The 16,758-nt window shown below is 29.7% G+C and overlaps 1 protein-coding gene across 1 annotated transcript in view; it reads left to right on the forward strand.

Annotated features, from left to right (window-relative positions):
- The first annotated feature begins 3,397 nt into the window (after positions 1 to 3,397).
- The window catches only part of LOC109120050 (uncharacterized), a 76,913-nt gene continuing 63,552 nt past the window's right edge, over positions 3,398 to 16,758 (forward strand). Inside the window, exons 1-2 of the mRNA XM_069289321.1 lie at positions 3,398 to 3,593; positions 10,282 to 10,532. Coding sequence (XP_069145422.1) covers positions 3,398 to 3,593; positions 10,282 to 10,532 — 447 coding nt within the window. The remainder of the gene's footprint in view (positions 3,594 to 10,281; positions 10,533 to 16,758) is intronic.

The following is a 16,758-nucleotide window of genomic DNA, read 5'->3' on the forward strand; positions in this document are numbered from 1 at the left end:
AACAATGTTGTTAGCAAAAAAGAGTGCCCTTTTCAGAATCTAGAAAATAGTTACAAAGAAGAAGCAAAGAATGAATTATCACTGTTATTACAAGGTGGCACAAGAGTTTCACAAAAGGAAGAAATAATTTGAATTTGAGAAGAAGAGAAGCCATGTATATAGCTACTGTTAATTCTTCATCCTTTTAATGAAGAATGACATTCTGTTTCCTTCACCATATTTTTTAGTAATACCTCAGCTTTCTTGTTTTTGAGTTATCCTATAATGTTAAAGGCTAAAAATGTGTATTTATATATATAGTTCATATTACAATTGTGGTAGGTTTTGATATATCAAATCCTAATAGGCTTGGTAATCCCTTTCCTACTAATATTGGGATTAATTTTAGTTTGAGTTTATTTCATATTTAATTGAAATAAAATTATAAAATAGGTTATTCGGGGTTTTAGTATTGTTATAGTGAAATTATTTTAAGATAATTTGTTCTCGAACCAACGAATCTTAAATATGCTCCTTCTATTTTTTCTTTGAACTAGTTTAATGTTATTTTATATTTTCTTATCAATTTCATCTTCAGATTAATTACACCATGTCTGAAACACAAACTAATGCTAAGTGGGATAATGATGCTCATCTCAAATTTATAGAGTTATGTGAATTAGAGATTAGGAAGGAAATAGACCAAACACACATTTATCCAAAGATGGATGGAAAAATACGATTAAAACATTCTATGAAAAAATGGGAAGACGTTATATAAAAATACAAATGAAAAATCATTGGGATGACATGAAAGCTGAGTGGACTCTTTTTAAGCAATTGATGAGAGGAGTTACAGGTATAGGATGGGATGCCACTAAAAATACAATTATGGCAGATGATGATTGGTGGAAGCGAAAAATTAAGGTACAGTTTTCACGTTGTTTTATATATCTTTTTATTTATTTTAAAGTTACATTTTTACTTACTTAAATTTGTTGTTTCATTTTTTGTTATAGGAGGATGTTCGATATAGAAAATTTAGGAATAAGGATCTTTCACTGATATGGTTTTACTATGATGCATTATTTTCTGATATTGTTGCTACGGGGGAAAGAGCACGTGTCTCAAATCAATCCCAATTTTTTGAAAGTGAGGTAGATTATGACGAAGAAAGACAAAATGGTAAATGATGATATCGAGCACTTCTTTAATACAAATAATGAAGGGGGTGATGAAAGTGATGATCCAGAAGATATGAATTCTTCTATGTTTCCTAAACCATCAATAAAAAGACCAAATTCAACAGATGGTATTGGAACTAGTAATCAAGTGAAAAAAGTAAGACAAAATCTACACCTGCATCAATGAAAGAAGATATGCAATCTTTACTAGAGTTAATGTCTAACAAAAGTACTGCTACATCTCATGCGGTAGATGATCCCACCATTGATAAGTGTATGGATTTTTTGGCAAATATTTTCAATATTTTTGAAAGGGGTGAAATGTACAACTACTTTGTGAACATGTTTCTTAAAAAAGACATTTGACAAGTGTTTCTTAAGATGCGTACGGATGAAGTTCGAAAGTCTTGGATGGAGTATAACTATCAGTTATACCTTAAGAAAGTGTGAAAATGTGTTGTTATTGAAAAAGTAGTTTATTCTTTTATGTTTGACATTATGCTTGTACGCATGAACTTTTTTTATTATCTTGGATTTTGTTTTGGACATTATCATTATATAGTTAATTTATTTTAAGTGAAGTTTTAATTTATATAAATGTGTTTGTTATGTTGAATTTATGTAAATGTATATGTTGTGTTGAATTTACATATAGGTGTTTGTTATGTTAAATTTATGTAAATGTATATGTTGTGTTGAATTTACATATAGGTGTTTGTTATGTTGAATTTATGTAAATGTAAGCAAGTAAAAATATGTGTCATTACTTGTGAAATAATGAAACTTTTATACTTTTGATTTTTTTTTAATTGAAGATATTTTTATTTGTAGTTAAATGGAGGATTTGGACTTTACCATATCACCTCATTTAAGTGATTTGTTAGATGAAGAAGATGAAGAACTAGAACAAAGTAGGAGAGAGAAAAACGAGAAAGAATGGATGTGTCTATGCCGGATAGCAGGTAAATACATCTTAATGTATTATGAAAAATACTTACTCAAAAAACCTTGTCGTAGATCAAAGCGTTCCGGATATATATTTATTCAAGAGATATTACAAGGAAATGAAACTCGTTGTTATGAAAATTTTCGGTTAAAGAAGGTGGTGTTTGTTAATCTATCCAAAGATTTAGAAGAAAAATATGGACTTAAGCCCACCCGTGGAATGTCCATAAATGAAATGTTAGGCATGTTCTTAATGACTTGTGCACATGGAGCGGGAAACCGAATGATACAAGATATCTTTCAACATTCGGGGGAGACGGTCCATAGACACTTTCATAGTATTTTAAAAGCCGTTTCTAAACTTGCAAGAGACATTATTAAACCACATTTGAATTATAATGATGGTGTTGGAGCTCACAAGCCATGTAATGAGCGATATTTGCCTTTCTTTAAGGTAAGTAACAACTTTGACTTTGCTATATTTTGAGTTAATATCTTAAAAAGGTCATTCAACTTTCACAACTTATCTGATAAAGTCATTAAATGTTATTTTATATCAATAAAATCACTTAACTTTAGGGTCTTTATATCAACAAAATAATACAACTAAATTTATCAATAAAAATATGTGTCTTCAAGAAATTCTATATTTTTAAAAATAAAGTTCAATGACGTTGTTAAATAAATTGTGAAAGTTGAGTGATCTTTTAAAATATTAACTCCTATATTTTTTTAGTATTACTTGTTATATTTATTTAGTTCACATGCCTATATTTTTAGGATTGTATTGAGCACTTGATAGCACACATGTCAAAGCTAGATTGCCATAAGATCAACAAATACCTTATATTGGGCGTAAAGGTTATCTGACTCAAAATATTCTTGCCGTTGTGGATTTTAATATGTGTTTTACATTTGCATGGGTTGGGTGGGAAGGAGCGGCTCATGATAGTCGTTTATTTGGTGAGACTCTTCGTAGAAAAGAACTTAACTTTCCACATCCTTTAAGAAACAAATATTATTTAGTGGATGCAGGATATGCACATATGAAGGGATATATGGCTCCATACAAAGGAGACAATGTGAGATATCATCTTCCCAACTTTCGTCGTGGTGCAACAAGTCAATTGCGTGAGCCAAGAGGACACATTGAAAAATTTAATTATATGCATTCTTCATGTAGAAATATAGTAGAGCGTACATTTGGTGTTTGGAAAGCAAGGTGGTCTATTTTGCGAGATATGTCTTATTATAATATTGATACTCAAAGGGACATCGTACTTGCTACTATGGCCATTCACAATTATACCAAACAAAAATGCAATGTGGATGATGCATTTCAAACGACTGAGGATGAGAGATATATTCCATCAGTTGACTCCGAATTTGGCTCAAGTTCAAATACTAACAATGAAGAAAACAATATGGAAGAACAAAATGATACTTATTGGACGGGGCTTCGTGACATGATTGCTAATGAAATTGGTAACGTTTGATATTTGTATTATTTTAGTTTTTCCACTTTTATGTTAGTAAAGTGTTCTCTTTCATTTTGATATTTGTATTTGAATCAAACAACTTATTTTTGAAATATGAATTAATATTCTTCTTATAAGTAATTTGTTGATAAAGAAGTATGTGGATGATAGACAATTACTATTCAAATTATATATTATTAAAATGTAAAATAAGTTGCACATATAACTTAAATAAAAATTTATATTCCTCTTATAAATAATTTGTGATAATAAAAAAATATGTGAATGATAGACAATTATTATTACCTATAGATGAAACTAAAATAAATCTTAATTCGTTCTTTGATCTATTCAAATTAAATATCTTTAAAATCTATAATAAGTTTATATTCCTCTTATAAATAATTTGTGATGAGAAAGAAATTGTGAATGATAGCAAAATATAATTATTTATGGCTGTAAAATATAAATTAATTAACTTTTATTATGTTAACAGATTTTAAGGGTATTTCAGACATTTTGATTTAAAAAGCGATTTATCAGCACTTATTTGCCGAACACATCAAAAACTTTTTTTTAACTTCAGCACTTTTATCCAAACACATAAATGCTTATTTTAAAAATAAGTTTCAGCACTTTCAAAAGTACTTTTTTAAAGCTGCTTTTATTAAGCCCATCCAAACGGGCCCTAGATATCATGGATTACACATAGGTTCGTAGGAGTTCAAATTAAAAAGCATACAATTACTTTAATTCATGCATAAAAAGACATAAAACAATCAATTGGATCATGACTGAGATTAACCCCTAATATGGAAGAAAACCCTAACTTCAAATAAAGAATTCTAACTTGTAAAATTGAAGGATTTAGAAAACCTATAGAGGCAAGACTTCCATAGGTGAATACAATCATACCTCGACGTAAAAAACCCACAATCAATAATGAATTTAGAGACTTGACCTTGAAACCGTAAACTTATTCTTCAAGGTTTAGAGAGATTTAGAGGGATGCATTAGGTCAAGTTTAGGGAATTTTAGATACTCAATTGAATATGATAGTTTTAGGATTTAATTCACTCATATAGGTCTTGAAATAGGGTTCAAAATAGTGTAGTTTAGGTAGCAAATACATTGGGGAAGACTAAAAAGACCCTAACAGGTCTTAAAAAAGGGGCTTCACGAACCATTTAGTATCATACGGTATGTGAAACACTTCACCTTCCCCAAAAGACATTACTAAAATGAGGATAAATATTTACTCCAAACTTGCAATAAGGCAAACCTTGTGGCCTTGGAAAGATGACTCAACGATCGATAAGTGACTTGTACAAACCCCTTAGCAGGTCATCCAAGTCATTACGGATCTTCTAGGATCTTATCTAGGTTACCCCTGTCTAGGATGACTTGGATGGTCCATCACGACACCCAAGGCGGGTCGTGACCCCTAAATGAGTTCTAACGTGTCGTGAAGGTGACTCTTCGACAACCTTGGAAAGTTCTTTACAATAACCAAGACATGTCGTAGACCCCTAAATGGACCGTTTAAGGTTTCGTGATGGGTCTATGGTCCATTTTGGGTTCGTGCACTTGTATGTTTGTCATTTTTACCCATTTTTGCAGTCCGAGGTGTTGCAATATCTCCCTCTTGAAAAACTTCATCCTTGAATGGAACTCAAACTAGCACGAATAGAGTATGTCACACCCCTTTTTCGTGCATGACAGTGAAGTTTTTTCCAATTTAAGTGACGGTATTGATTAAGAGATTAATATTATTTTTCAGAGTTGCCACTTGAAATTGAGTTATGACTTCCCAAGTCACCTTTTTATTAAGTCCCTAATCGAAAGGAAATGACTCTTTGTTTGGTCTGTGAACGAGAAATTCAGGTAGGAATTCTATTGACCGAGGAAAAGGTATTAGGCATCCCTCGAATCCCGTGGTTCTAGCACAATCGCTTTTATTGACTTATACTTTAATTATTTATTATTATTGGGACATATTATATCTTCATGCTATGATTTACTTATTTTTTATTGTTGAATTCTTATTAGTCTAAACCTAGATGGGTAACCACATTCTTGGTCTTGACATTTAGAGGCATAACATTTTTTCCTTTCGAGTACCTCACACCTAATAATTCCTATTTACACCTTTTGATTTAAATTAAGGAAAGTTTAGTCATTTAAATAATTTAGCCAAAGTGCGTAACCACATCCTCGAATTTGGCCAAGGTGCGCAACCGCATCCTTGATTTATTTTAATGTTACAAAAAAGATATGTAACCCACATTCTTAATTGGAATCAATTTTTGAAATGGGTCATACATTTTAATATTTTACCTATTAGTAGAAAGTTTAAGTGTATTGTTAGTGATATAAACTACCTCTGCTATCTATATTTATTAACATTATTTACGTAATAAAAATCTAAATTTTTAAACAAATAAAAAATTATTTCATATTCAAATGTGATATGGATGTATTCATAAATTTAGTATTCTAATAAGTTATGATAAAAGACATAAAAAATGTAATTCTTCATATCTTAATTTTTCTAATATCTATTTTTTAATTCTAGATAAATTTGACTAAATAAACTATTATACGAATTTTTTCACGCATTTAGTTGAATATAAAAATACTTAAATGATAGCAACATATTATATAAAATTGAAGAGCAACGAGATTAAAGACATAAAATTCGAGAAACTTCAGAACATTGAAATCAAGTATTATATAATCATGAATATTAAATTATACAAATAAAAATTAAATAGTATCTCTTGCAAAAATTTAATTCATGAAAAAAATCTTAATAAAAAATTACGAACTCGAAATCGCGGAAGTGAATCTAAAACTCACTTTTGTTTGTGAGTAAAAGAAATATAATATATAAAAAATGTGAGGGGTTGTGAGATTTTTGTGTTTTCTTATTTGTTATTGCCTTGTTTTTGCTGATTTTTTCCAGCGTCCGTGTAATTTTTTTTTAGTAGTGTAGAATTGTTAATATAGTAGTATGTGTGTGTCGTGTGTTGTTTTCGAAAATGGGGAAATGGTGGTGTGCAAGTGGGTAATAGTGGTATAGGGGTAGAGTAGTGGGGTTAAATGGGGAGGTACATATATATATATAAAATATAATAATATTAAAAATATTAATCAATTACTTATGTTAATATAAATATGAGAAAAGTTATATAGATAATTAAAATAAATAATTAAGAAATACTAGTTTATTTATTAAATTAAAATTAAGAGAATATATATATATATATATATATATATATATATATATATATATATATATATATATATATATATATATATATTGTAACTTCTTATTTCTATTTTTTTCTAAGCAATTAAAAATAAAATTAACCTTAAAAAATGATTATATTTTTTTTGTTGTTTTCAAATACTTTTTAAAAAATAAGATAAAAGTCAAAAAATATTTAAGCTCTAAAAATAATGTAAAATTTGAGGTTCGGTTAAAAATTACGTGTCTATAGTTTGCCCCTCTTTGACTGGAAACACGAAGAGTTTTCAAAAAAAAAGTAGATAAAGTGAAGAGTTTTGACCAAACTCCTATTTGAAAGACAAAATTTGTGTGATCGAGTTTTGGTTTTGGACATCCTACATATCTTGGCTTATAGGGGAATCAGGTCACAGGTAGTTCAAGGAGATGGAGTGATGAGTTGGAAAAGTTAAGTGAGGTTTCAACGAAGCTCCAGGCCGCGACTCCTAACCTCACATAAAAATAATGAAAGCTAGTAGTCAAAAGAAAAATAAAGTACAAGCTCCTATGTAGTTTCTCTTGTTTCTTCACTTGAGTCTTGACTTTCAGATATCACCTTGATTTTTAGGTGAGTATCTTGATCTTGAATTGAATTTGATGCTTAACTTGACCTTTTGAGTGAGTTTTTGACACACTTCAAAAGTACAATTTGAAAATGCTCTTGATTGACTGCATGTTTTCTTGATGAGCAACTGAATAAAAAAATACATGAGGAAATCAGACGGCTAGATGCATTAAAGAAGCTGATTCTGGCTATCAAGGGATTGATTATTCTGAAAAGAATTGAAACTTTGTTCTTGGATTTCAAATCCATATTTCCCTTAAAAAAACATGAAAAACCAGCACAAACACAAGAAAAACACAAAAGATTTTCCCCCAATTTTTCAATGGAAAAAAATTGTGAGTTTTTATCAAATGTAAATAGAATGTAAACTCAGACTAGTAAGTATTTATCCAAGGAGAAATAAAAATAATGGTGTCAAACTAGAAAACGTTTATCCTATGAGAAAATAAAAATTATTGTCTCAGACTAGAAAGTGTTTATCCTAGGATAAAATAAAAAATAACGTCTCATACTAGGAAGTGTTAATCCTAGGAGAAAATAAAAATAGCGATCTCAGATGAGAAATATTTATTCTAGGAGAAAATAAAAAATAATTGTCCCAGACTATAAAGTGTTTATCTTAAGAGATAAATAACAATTTTAGATTAGAAAGTGTTTATCCTAGGATAAAAATAAATAAAGTCACACTAGGAAATGTAAATCCTAGAAGAAAATGATTATAATAGTTTCAGAATAGGAAGTGTTATCCTAGGAGAAAATAAAAAAAGTAAACTCTTAGACTAGGAAGTGTTTATCCTAAGAAAAAATAAAAATAATGGTCTCAGACTAGGAAGTGTTTATCCTAAGAGAATAATAAAATAATAATCTCAAACTAGAAAGTGTTTATCCTAGAAGAAAAAGAAAGTAACGATTTCAAATTAGGAAGTGTTTATCCTATGGAAATATAAAAATAACGGTCTCAGACTAGGGAATTTTTATCCTAGAAGAAAATAATAAAAAAAAAAGTCTCACACTAGGAATTGTTTATCCTACGAGAAAAAAAAACTCTCAAACTAGGAAGCGTATATCCTACGAGAAAATGAAAAATAACGGTCTCAGATTAGGAAGTGTTTATCCTAGAAGAAAATAAAAAATAACAGTCTCAGACTAGGAAGGGTAGGAGAAAATTAAAAATAACATCTCAGACTAGGAAGTGTTTATCCTAGGAGAAAAATAAAAAAAATTGGTCTTAGACTAGGAAGTGTTTATCCTAGGAGAAAACAAAAAAAAAACGGTCTCAAACTAGGAATTATTTATCATAGGAGAAAATAATAATAACGATCTCAGACTAGAAAGTGTTTATCATAGGAGAAAATACAAAACAACAATCTAAGACTAGGAAGTATTTATCCTAGGAGAAAATAAAAAATAACGGTCTCAGACTAGGAAGTTTTATCCTAGGAGAAAATAAAAAAAAAAAGTTTTCAGACGAGGAAGTGTTTATCCCATGAGAAAATTGAAAAATAACGGTATTAAACTAGGAAGTGTTTTTCCTAGGAGAAGATAAAAAATAACATCTCAGACTAGTAAATATTTATCCTAGGAGAAAAATAGAAAATTACATAACAGAAAGGAAATGTTTATCCTAGGAGAAAATAAAAAATAATGTCTCAGACTAGGAGGAAGTGTTTATCATTGGAGAAAATAAAAAATCAATCTCAGACTAGGAAGTGTTTATCCTATGAGAAAATAAAAAACTAATATAGACTAGGAAGTGTAAATCATAGGAGAAAATAAAAATAACTATTTTTGCAAGTACAAAAATAAAAATGGTGATAGGTTCTTATTGTAACTCTGATATCTATTTTGAACCTGTGAAACAATGTTTATTTCAATAAGAAAACTTCTTATTTCAAGAAAAAAAAATTGTTAGTTTTTTTAAATTGCTGGTTGATTTGTGGCCTTGGCTTTGAAGATGATTGCTTCTGGTATTGCAATGATGAATATATCAGTTTGGACAGACTATTTTCGTTACTAGTAAGCCTACCTCGATTATCTTGAAAACATATTCAGATTTTTTATATTGTTTTCACCCTCCAATAACAATTGAATCTTGTATTCTAAAAAAATTGTCAATTGTTGACAAGTTACTATTTATATCATTACTTCTTAAATCATATCACGATTTATGCGTTGAACAAACTTTGTTTTGTGTAATTGAAGAGATGGTACCAATTTGTAAATAATATTCCACTTGCTTAATAAAGACTAACTCAAGATCGAGTTGAAAGACACAAAATACGAAAGAAACAATATTTGACCCTTTTGAAAAATAAATAAATAAATAAACGGATTCTGTTGATAGTAATGGTCAATTGTAATGATCATGACATGAATTTTGGACTAAATGACTTGGTCTGTCCAATCAATCAAAACTTCATCTTTGTTAGACATTCAACTTTGAAGTCAAAATTCTATAATCCAAATTATTATTATATTTATGACTAACAGGGACTTGTGGTGCCTCAAAAAATTTTCATAGACAAGCCTCTTTAGCTTTATTATCTCTAACTCTCTATTGTCTTACAGTTTCCTGAGGGTGTTCACCAATAAGACTCTCTCATTTTTACTTTCTCTCAACTCAAATAATCTCTATAGGGCTTTCGAGGATTTTCATCGATAAGATTCTCTAATTTTTCACTCCTTATAAGAGTGACATGACATTTTTCATTATATAATTAACACTAAAAACTTATTTGACTTGTTATTAAAATTGATCAGAAGATCTTTATTAATACTGTATTGTTGTTGTTGTTGTTGTTGGTGGTGGTGGTGGTGGTGGTGTTGCTGTTGTTGTTTGAGTTGGTGTTGTTGTTGGTATTGGTCTTGTTGTTGGTGTTGGCGTTGGCGTTGTTGTTGTTGTTGATGATGTTGTTGTTGTCGTTATTGTTGTTGTCGTTGTTGTTGTTGTTTGTGTTGTTGTTGTTGGTGGTGGTGGTGGTGTTGGTGGTGTTATTGTTGTTGTTGGTATTGTTGTTGGTATTACTGTTGTTGTTGGTGGTGGTCGTGCTGTTGTTGTTGCTATTATTATTGTTGTTGTTGTTGTTGTTGTCGTTATTGTTGTTGTTTTTGGTGGTGGTGTTGTTGGTGTTGCTGTTGCTGTTGTTGGTGTTACTGTTGTTGCTGTTGTTATTGCTATTGCTGTTGTTGTTATTGGTGTTGGTGGTGTTGGTGTTGGTGTTGGTATTGGTGTTGATGTTATTGGTGTTATTATTGTTGTTGTTGGTGTTGGTGTTTTGGTGTTGTTGGTGTTGCCGTCTTTATATAATGTTGGGACTTGAACCCAACATCTTACCCATAAGAAGATATTTTACGTCATTATTTGTTGGGACCCAACCCAATATTTTATTATCATGATGCACCAGGACTCTCACCCGATGTGTTGTCCTCTTGGTGTGATAGGACTTGAATCCTTCATCTTACCCTCAATCAAATGACATGTTAAGCCAAATATAATAGGAGTCACCATTGAACCTTAAAAAACTATTGTCACTTGTGGCTAACATGCACAAATAAATAGAGAACAAAAGAAACATAATAAAAATATTCTCAACAAAGTATGTATCAATATCTTAAATTTGTTAAAACAGAGAGTTACATATAGCATTATATTATATTATTTTTGGTGCATAATTATTAAGGTAGTGAATTACCATTATAAATCAAAGAATCAATTGCACACTAAGAAGATAATAATTCCAATTACACTAAATTAATACTGCTCACTACCATCATTCCCTTTTCAATTTCCATGTGAATTCAAAATATTTTACACGCAAAAAAAAATAATTTAAAAGCTTATGTAATAACCAAAATAGTGAGTATAATCATAAATAAATATAAAACAAGCTTCACATACAAAAGAAAGTATATAGAATCATAGGTGAAAAAAATGCACGTTAACAATAATATAGATCATTCACCTTGTTCACAAGTAAAATATAAAATATATTCCACAATAACTTACCTTGTTCCCAAGAGAAAATAAACACAATTATTTTACCTTCGTTTGTTAACTTTACTTCAATCTTTTAGTGGTAAAACATTCGTGCTGATAACGTGTTCTAAAATTAAAGCAAACTAATAATATAAAGATAAAGAAAAGAAGAATATAAGACAAGAGATATAGAAGATGAAAACAATAGAAATAGGAAGACAAGAAGATGAGTGCTTTTCTTATTCAAGTATTCACCAAACCTTCAAGTCTATACAATAGGAACCCTTATGCCTCTATTCATAGTGTAACATAGAGGCATACAAAAGATTAGTCATAAACATGACATTAAACATGAATATAAAGAAGGAGGTTATGGAGGTGAAAGGTTACAATAATAATTATCATAAAGTGGAGGTTGTATTCACAATGGAAGGAAATAATGTATTAAATTCTTGGTGTAGTGGATTATCTTCATAATAGAAGAAATGATGTAACCATTTTGTGTAGTGGACATCCACAATATATTATTTTATAACATCATTCATTTTTCTTCTCATTTTCTCTCCTAGGTTTTCTTCGTTATTTTGCTTGAATTTACACATATTTGATCTTTTAACTCTGGTACCCAACTTAGGTCTTTGGCGTTGTGTATCTAATTGGTAGTGCGCACATGGACGTGCGATTCAAAAATAGTGCATTTATGCACTAAAAATGATATATGTGAAGTTGTGGTTATTCAAATAAAAATGTTTCAGGTTAAAATGGGAGTCCTATGAATAACATGTCATTTGGTAGGTTTAAAAAGCACAATCGGGTCAAAGGAAGCGTATAATGATTTTCCAAGTTAGACGTCGCTCACGATTTCGTTTCGACCAACATTTAGGCCTAGTTCTAGATCAAAAATCATTCCATTAAATTTTATATCTAAAGTCCATCACACAATACACAAGAAATAATGAGGTTGAATTTATTTTAACCTTGAATTTAAGCAGAATAGTTTCTCAAATATTACATAAATATATCAAAAGATACCAAAAAAAGTCTATAGGTCATAACAAAGTTGGTCTATCTTGTCAAATAGTTTAGCACTTTATTATTTTGTATGTACATTTCTAAGTATGTAGATACCAACCAAGTCAATAGTTTTCTAAAAAAGATCATTTTTTGCCCCAGTTTTTATGATGAGGAATTTCTTTACTTTTTCTTGGTTGGACTGAACCTCACAATAAGGTTGCCTACATATCTTTTCAAATAAGAATCAAGTCAAACGTAGTTCAAAATATAGTTCAAAATATGAGTAAAAATATTGTTTCTTGTTTTTTAATTAGGAAAATCCTTTTTTTGAATGGATAAACAAATTATTACCATTTTTTTGAATTTTTAAATAAATATTTAGAATTACTTTTTTAGAAATTTTGAATAAGGACCACCAAACCCGAAAAAGGTTTTCTACTTATCGCATCAAAATGAAAACCAGGTGGCCGTAGTTCGTTCAAATTGAACAATTGATTTTTATTTGACTTAACAAATACATTATTTTTATAAGTTTATAAGTATGATGAAAGCAACATATTTTAATTTTTTTAACTATACAAAAACCTAAATAAATTTGTTCTTTTATTAAGTTGTGACAATCTTTTATTTTATTTTTACAGAAATGTGTAATAACCTCTAAAAGAGAAAAAATATTTTTGTATTTTTTTTTAAAAAAAAATCAAAAGATAACTTTTAATCACACTAAAATGAGTCAACTTATAAAGACTTTATAAATAAATGCATTTTCATGTTGCACATAAAATGATCTAAAGGTTGGTCAAGTAAGAGAGTGAAACTTGTCCATGACGGAACTAACTCTTCTTTCGAGACTCACTAAGTGGAGCCTACTAGCGGTAACCATGATCTAAAGGAGATAGTTGTCTAGACTGGCTTACTCAAATGGACAAGTCGAGTCAAGAATGCGAAACGTATCGGTAACAGCGCTATTCCGACTTTATTCTTGGTCCAACCCGACTTAACTTGTGCTACTTGTAAATCCTTCACTAGGTTTCAAGACACTCTAGCTTTATCTCAAGGGAAAATAAGATGCATAACTGCATTCCTACTAACTTGTATAGTGTAGTCAAAGACTCATAAGATGTGCGTGAGAGAAAAAAATTAGTGAAGTTCAACAATATAAGTATAAAAAAATAAATGAGCAGAAAATAACATATTAGGTCATCAAAAATAATATAACCAATAAAATAAAAATAATAAAATCAAGTGAAAGTCAATATAACAAAACTCGAATTCTGGTTATTTCCAAGCGTAGTCGCCAGAGGTGTCACAAGGAAATGACTCTTTGTTTGTTCTGCGAACGAAAAATTCGGGTAAGAAATTATGTTGACCGAGGAAAAGATATTAGGCATTCCTCGAGTCTCGTGATTCTGACACGTCACTTTTATTGACTTATAGTTTAATTATTTATTATTATTGGAACATATTGTCTTTACCTGCTATGATTTATTTATTTTTCATTGTTGAATTCTTATCAGTCTGAACCTAAATGCGTAACCGCATTCTTGATCTTGACATTTAGAGGCATAACTGTCTTTCCTTTTGAGTACCTCACACCTAATAATTCCTATTTACACCTCTTCATTAAAATTAAGAAAAGTTTAATTATTAAAATAATTTTGCCAAGGTGCATAACCGCATCCTCCAATTCGGGCAAGTGCGTAGTCACTTCCTTAAATTTATTTTAATGTTTCAAAAAAACTGTGCAACCATATTCTTAATTGAATTCAACTTTTGAAATGGATCATATATTTTAATATTTTACCTATTACTAAAAAGTTCAATCGTATTATTAGTGATATAAACTAGCTCTACTATTTATATCATAAACATTATTTACATAATAAAAATCTTAAGTCTTAAACAAATGAAATTATTTCATATTCAAATTCAATATAGGTGATTTATAATTTTAATATTTTAATAAGCCATGAAAAAAGACATAAAAAGTGTGACTCTTCATCTCTTAATTTTTCTAAAATAAATATTTTTTTAATTCTAGATAAATTTGACTAAACAAACTATTACAATAATTTTTTCAAGAATTTAGTTGAATATAATAGACATTCAATTTACAGTAGCATATTATACAAAATGGATGAGCAATGAGATTAAACACACATAAAATTCGAGTAACTTCATAACATTGAAATCAAGTATTATATAATCATGAAAATCAAATTATACAATAAAAATTAAATTGTACCGCTTGCAAGAATTCAACTCACGAAAAGGAAAAAATCCTAATAAGAAAATACGAACTTGAAGCCATGAAAGTGAACCTCGATCTCACTTTTTTTTTGTGAGTGAAAGAAATATAAAGTGGGGGTGACTTTTTATTGCTGATTTTTCTTTTTCTTTTTTGCTATATGCCGTGTGTGTCTGTGCATATATAAGAAGTGTGAATTTTTTTGTGTCTTTGTGTGTTTGTTGCTTTTTTTTTTCTTTTTTCTGTATGTTTTTTTTCCTCCCATCTTCTTTATGGGCGTGTGTCTAATATATCCTATATGCGTCTACGCGTGTGCATATTTTTATAGGTTGTAAAAAATGTGGAGGAAAGTTGGGTGAGTGGGTATATTGGATTGAGGGTAGTGGGGCAAATGAGTTTGTTAAGTTATTATTTTTTAGCTTGAACATATAAATATAAATAATAATAATAATTTTATTATTTTGAAATAATAAAATATAAGAAAATTCAAATAGCTAACGCAAAGAATATAATTTAGAAAAACTAATATATTTATCAAAAATTTAAATTAAAACAAACCATATATTTTTTGTTATTTTCAAATCTTATAAAATAAACTTAGTAAAATAAGATGAAAGTCAAAATATTTAATTTACATTGTTAAAATATTTAAGCTCTAAAATGGTATAAATTTTTAGTTAGATAAAAAATTACGTGTCTACAGAGTACCAGAAAAACTAACAACTCAACATTAATGCAACTTCATCAAAATATACATAACCATGTAGGAACCTCGACTCCAAGCTAAAACATATTTAAAAAATTATTTCATAAGACATACATGCAAATTATAATCATGAAGCAATCAATAAAGCTAAATCATATCTTTGATCGAATTAATTTTTTCGGGAGCATGCATGCAGAAAAACCCATGGAATGGCTAAGACATAAGGATGAATTATGAGGAACTTAATACCTCAAGATAGAGTAGGGTTGGTGGGTAAGAGATGACAGTAACAAGACTTCATATCGATCTCAGCCTCCAAGTTGCACCCTTAACTAATTGATTCCTTCAAAGTACCTTCACAGAAGTAACTTTCTTACTTCTTAACTTCTTGATCCATAATCTCAATCAGAACTTCTTCATAAGAAAGATTCTCCTTAATTCTTAACCATTTCAAGGGAAGTATGAATATCGGATCTCTAACACATTTTTCTAGGAGAGATGGAAAACTGATGTACTGATACAAAATCATTATGCAAATAAACTTCATAAGGAACTTTACAAAAACACTTTAAAATTTGATACGGGCCCTCATAATAGGGACTAAGCTTCCATTTCTTTCCAAACCTCAGCACACCCTTAATGCTACTATCTTAGGATAAAACTTCTGAATTTGATGCTCAACTTTCACTTGTTGACAATTAGGGTACTTGGAAACAAATTCTGCAATATCCTTCTTCATCTCATTCCACCAATAGACCTCCAACAAGTCAAGGTACATCTTGGTGGCTCACGAATGAATGGTATATCGAGAACTATGAGCTTCTAATAAGATCTCCTCTCTCATGTAATCTACATTTGGAAAGCAGAAACAACCTTGATTTCAAAGCATACCATCTCTCCCTTGGGAGAAAGCCTGAACAGACTTTTTAAGCACCACTTCCTTCAATTCAACGAAATTCGGATCAAGACTTTTCTTAGCTTTCACACCTGACACAAAATATGATTCTAAACCATTATGAACATAAGACCGCCCTTGGTAAAATCAACCAACCAACACCCAATCGGGCTAATATATGAAACTCTCAAACCAACTCCTTTTACCATACTTAATATGAGCAACACTACCATGCATAACCGACTATGATCATCCACTACCACATTTACATTGTCGGGGTGATAGAGGACACTCATGTCATAATTCTTTAGTAAATTAAGTCACCTCCTTTGGCAAAGATTTAGATCTTTCTGTTTAAATACATATCGCAAACTTTTGTGGTCAATAAAGACATCAACATGAACACCATGTAGGTAATGCCTCCAAATATTTACGACAAAAACAATTGCCTCCAATTATACATCATGGGTAAAATAGTT

This window comes from Solanum lycopersicum, chromosome 9 (assembly GCF_036512215.1).
Source record: "Solanum lycopersicum chromosome 9, SLM_r2.1".
NCBI classification, from domain to species: Eukaryota; Viridiplantae; Streptophyta; class Magnoliopsida; order Solanales; family Solanaceae; genus Solanum; species Solanum lycopersicum.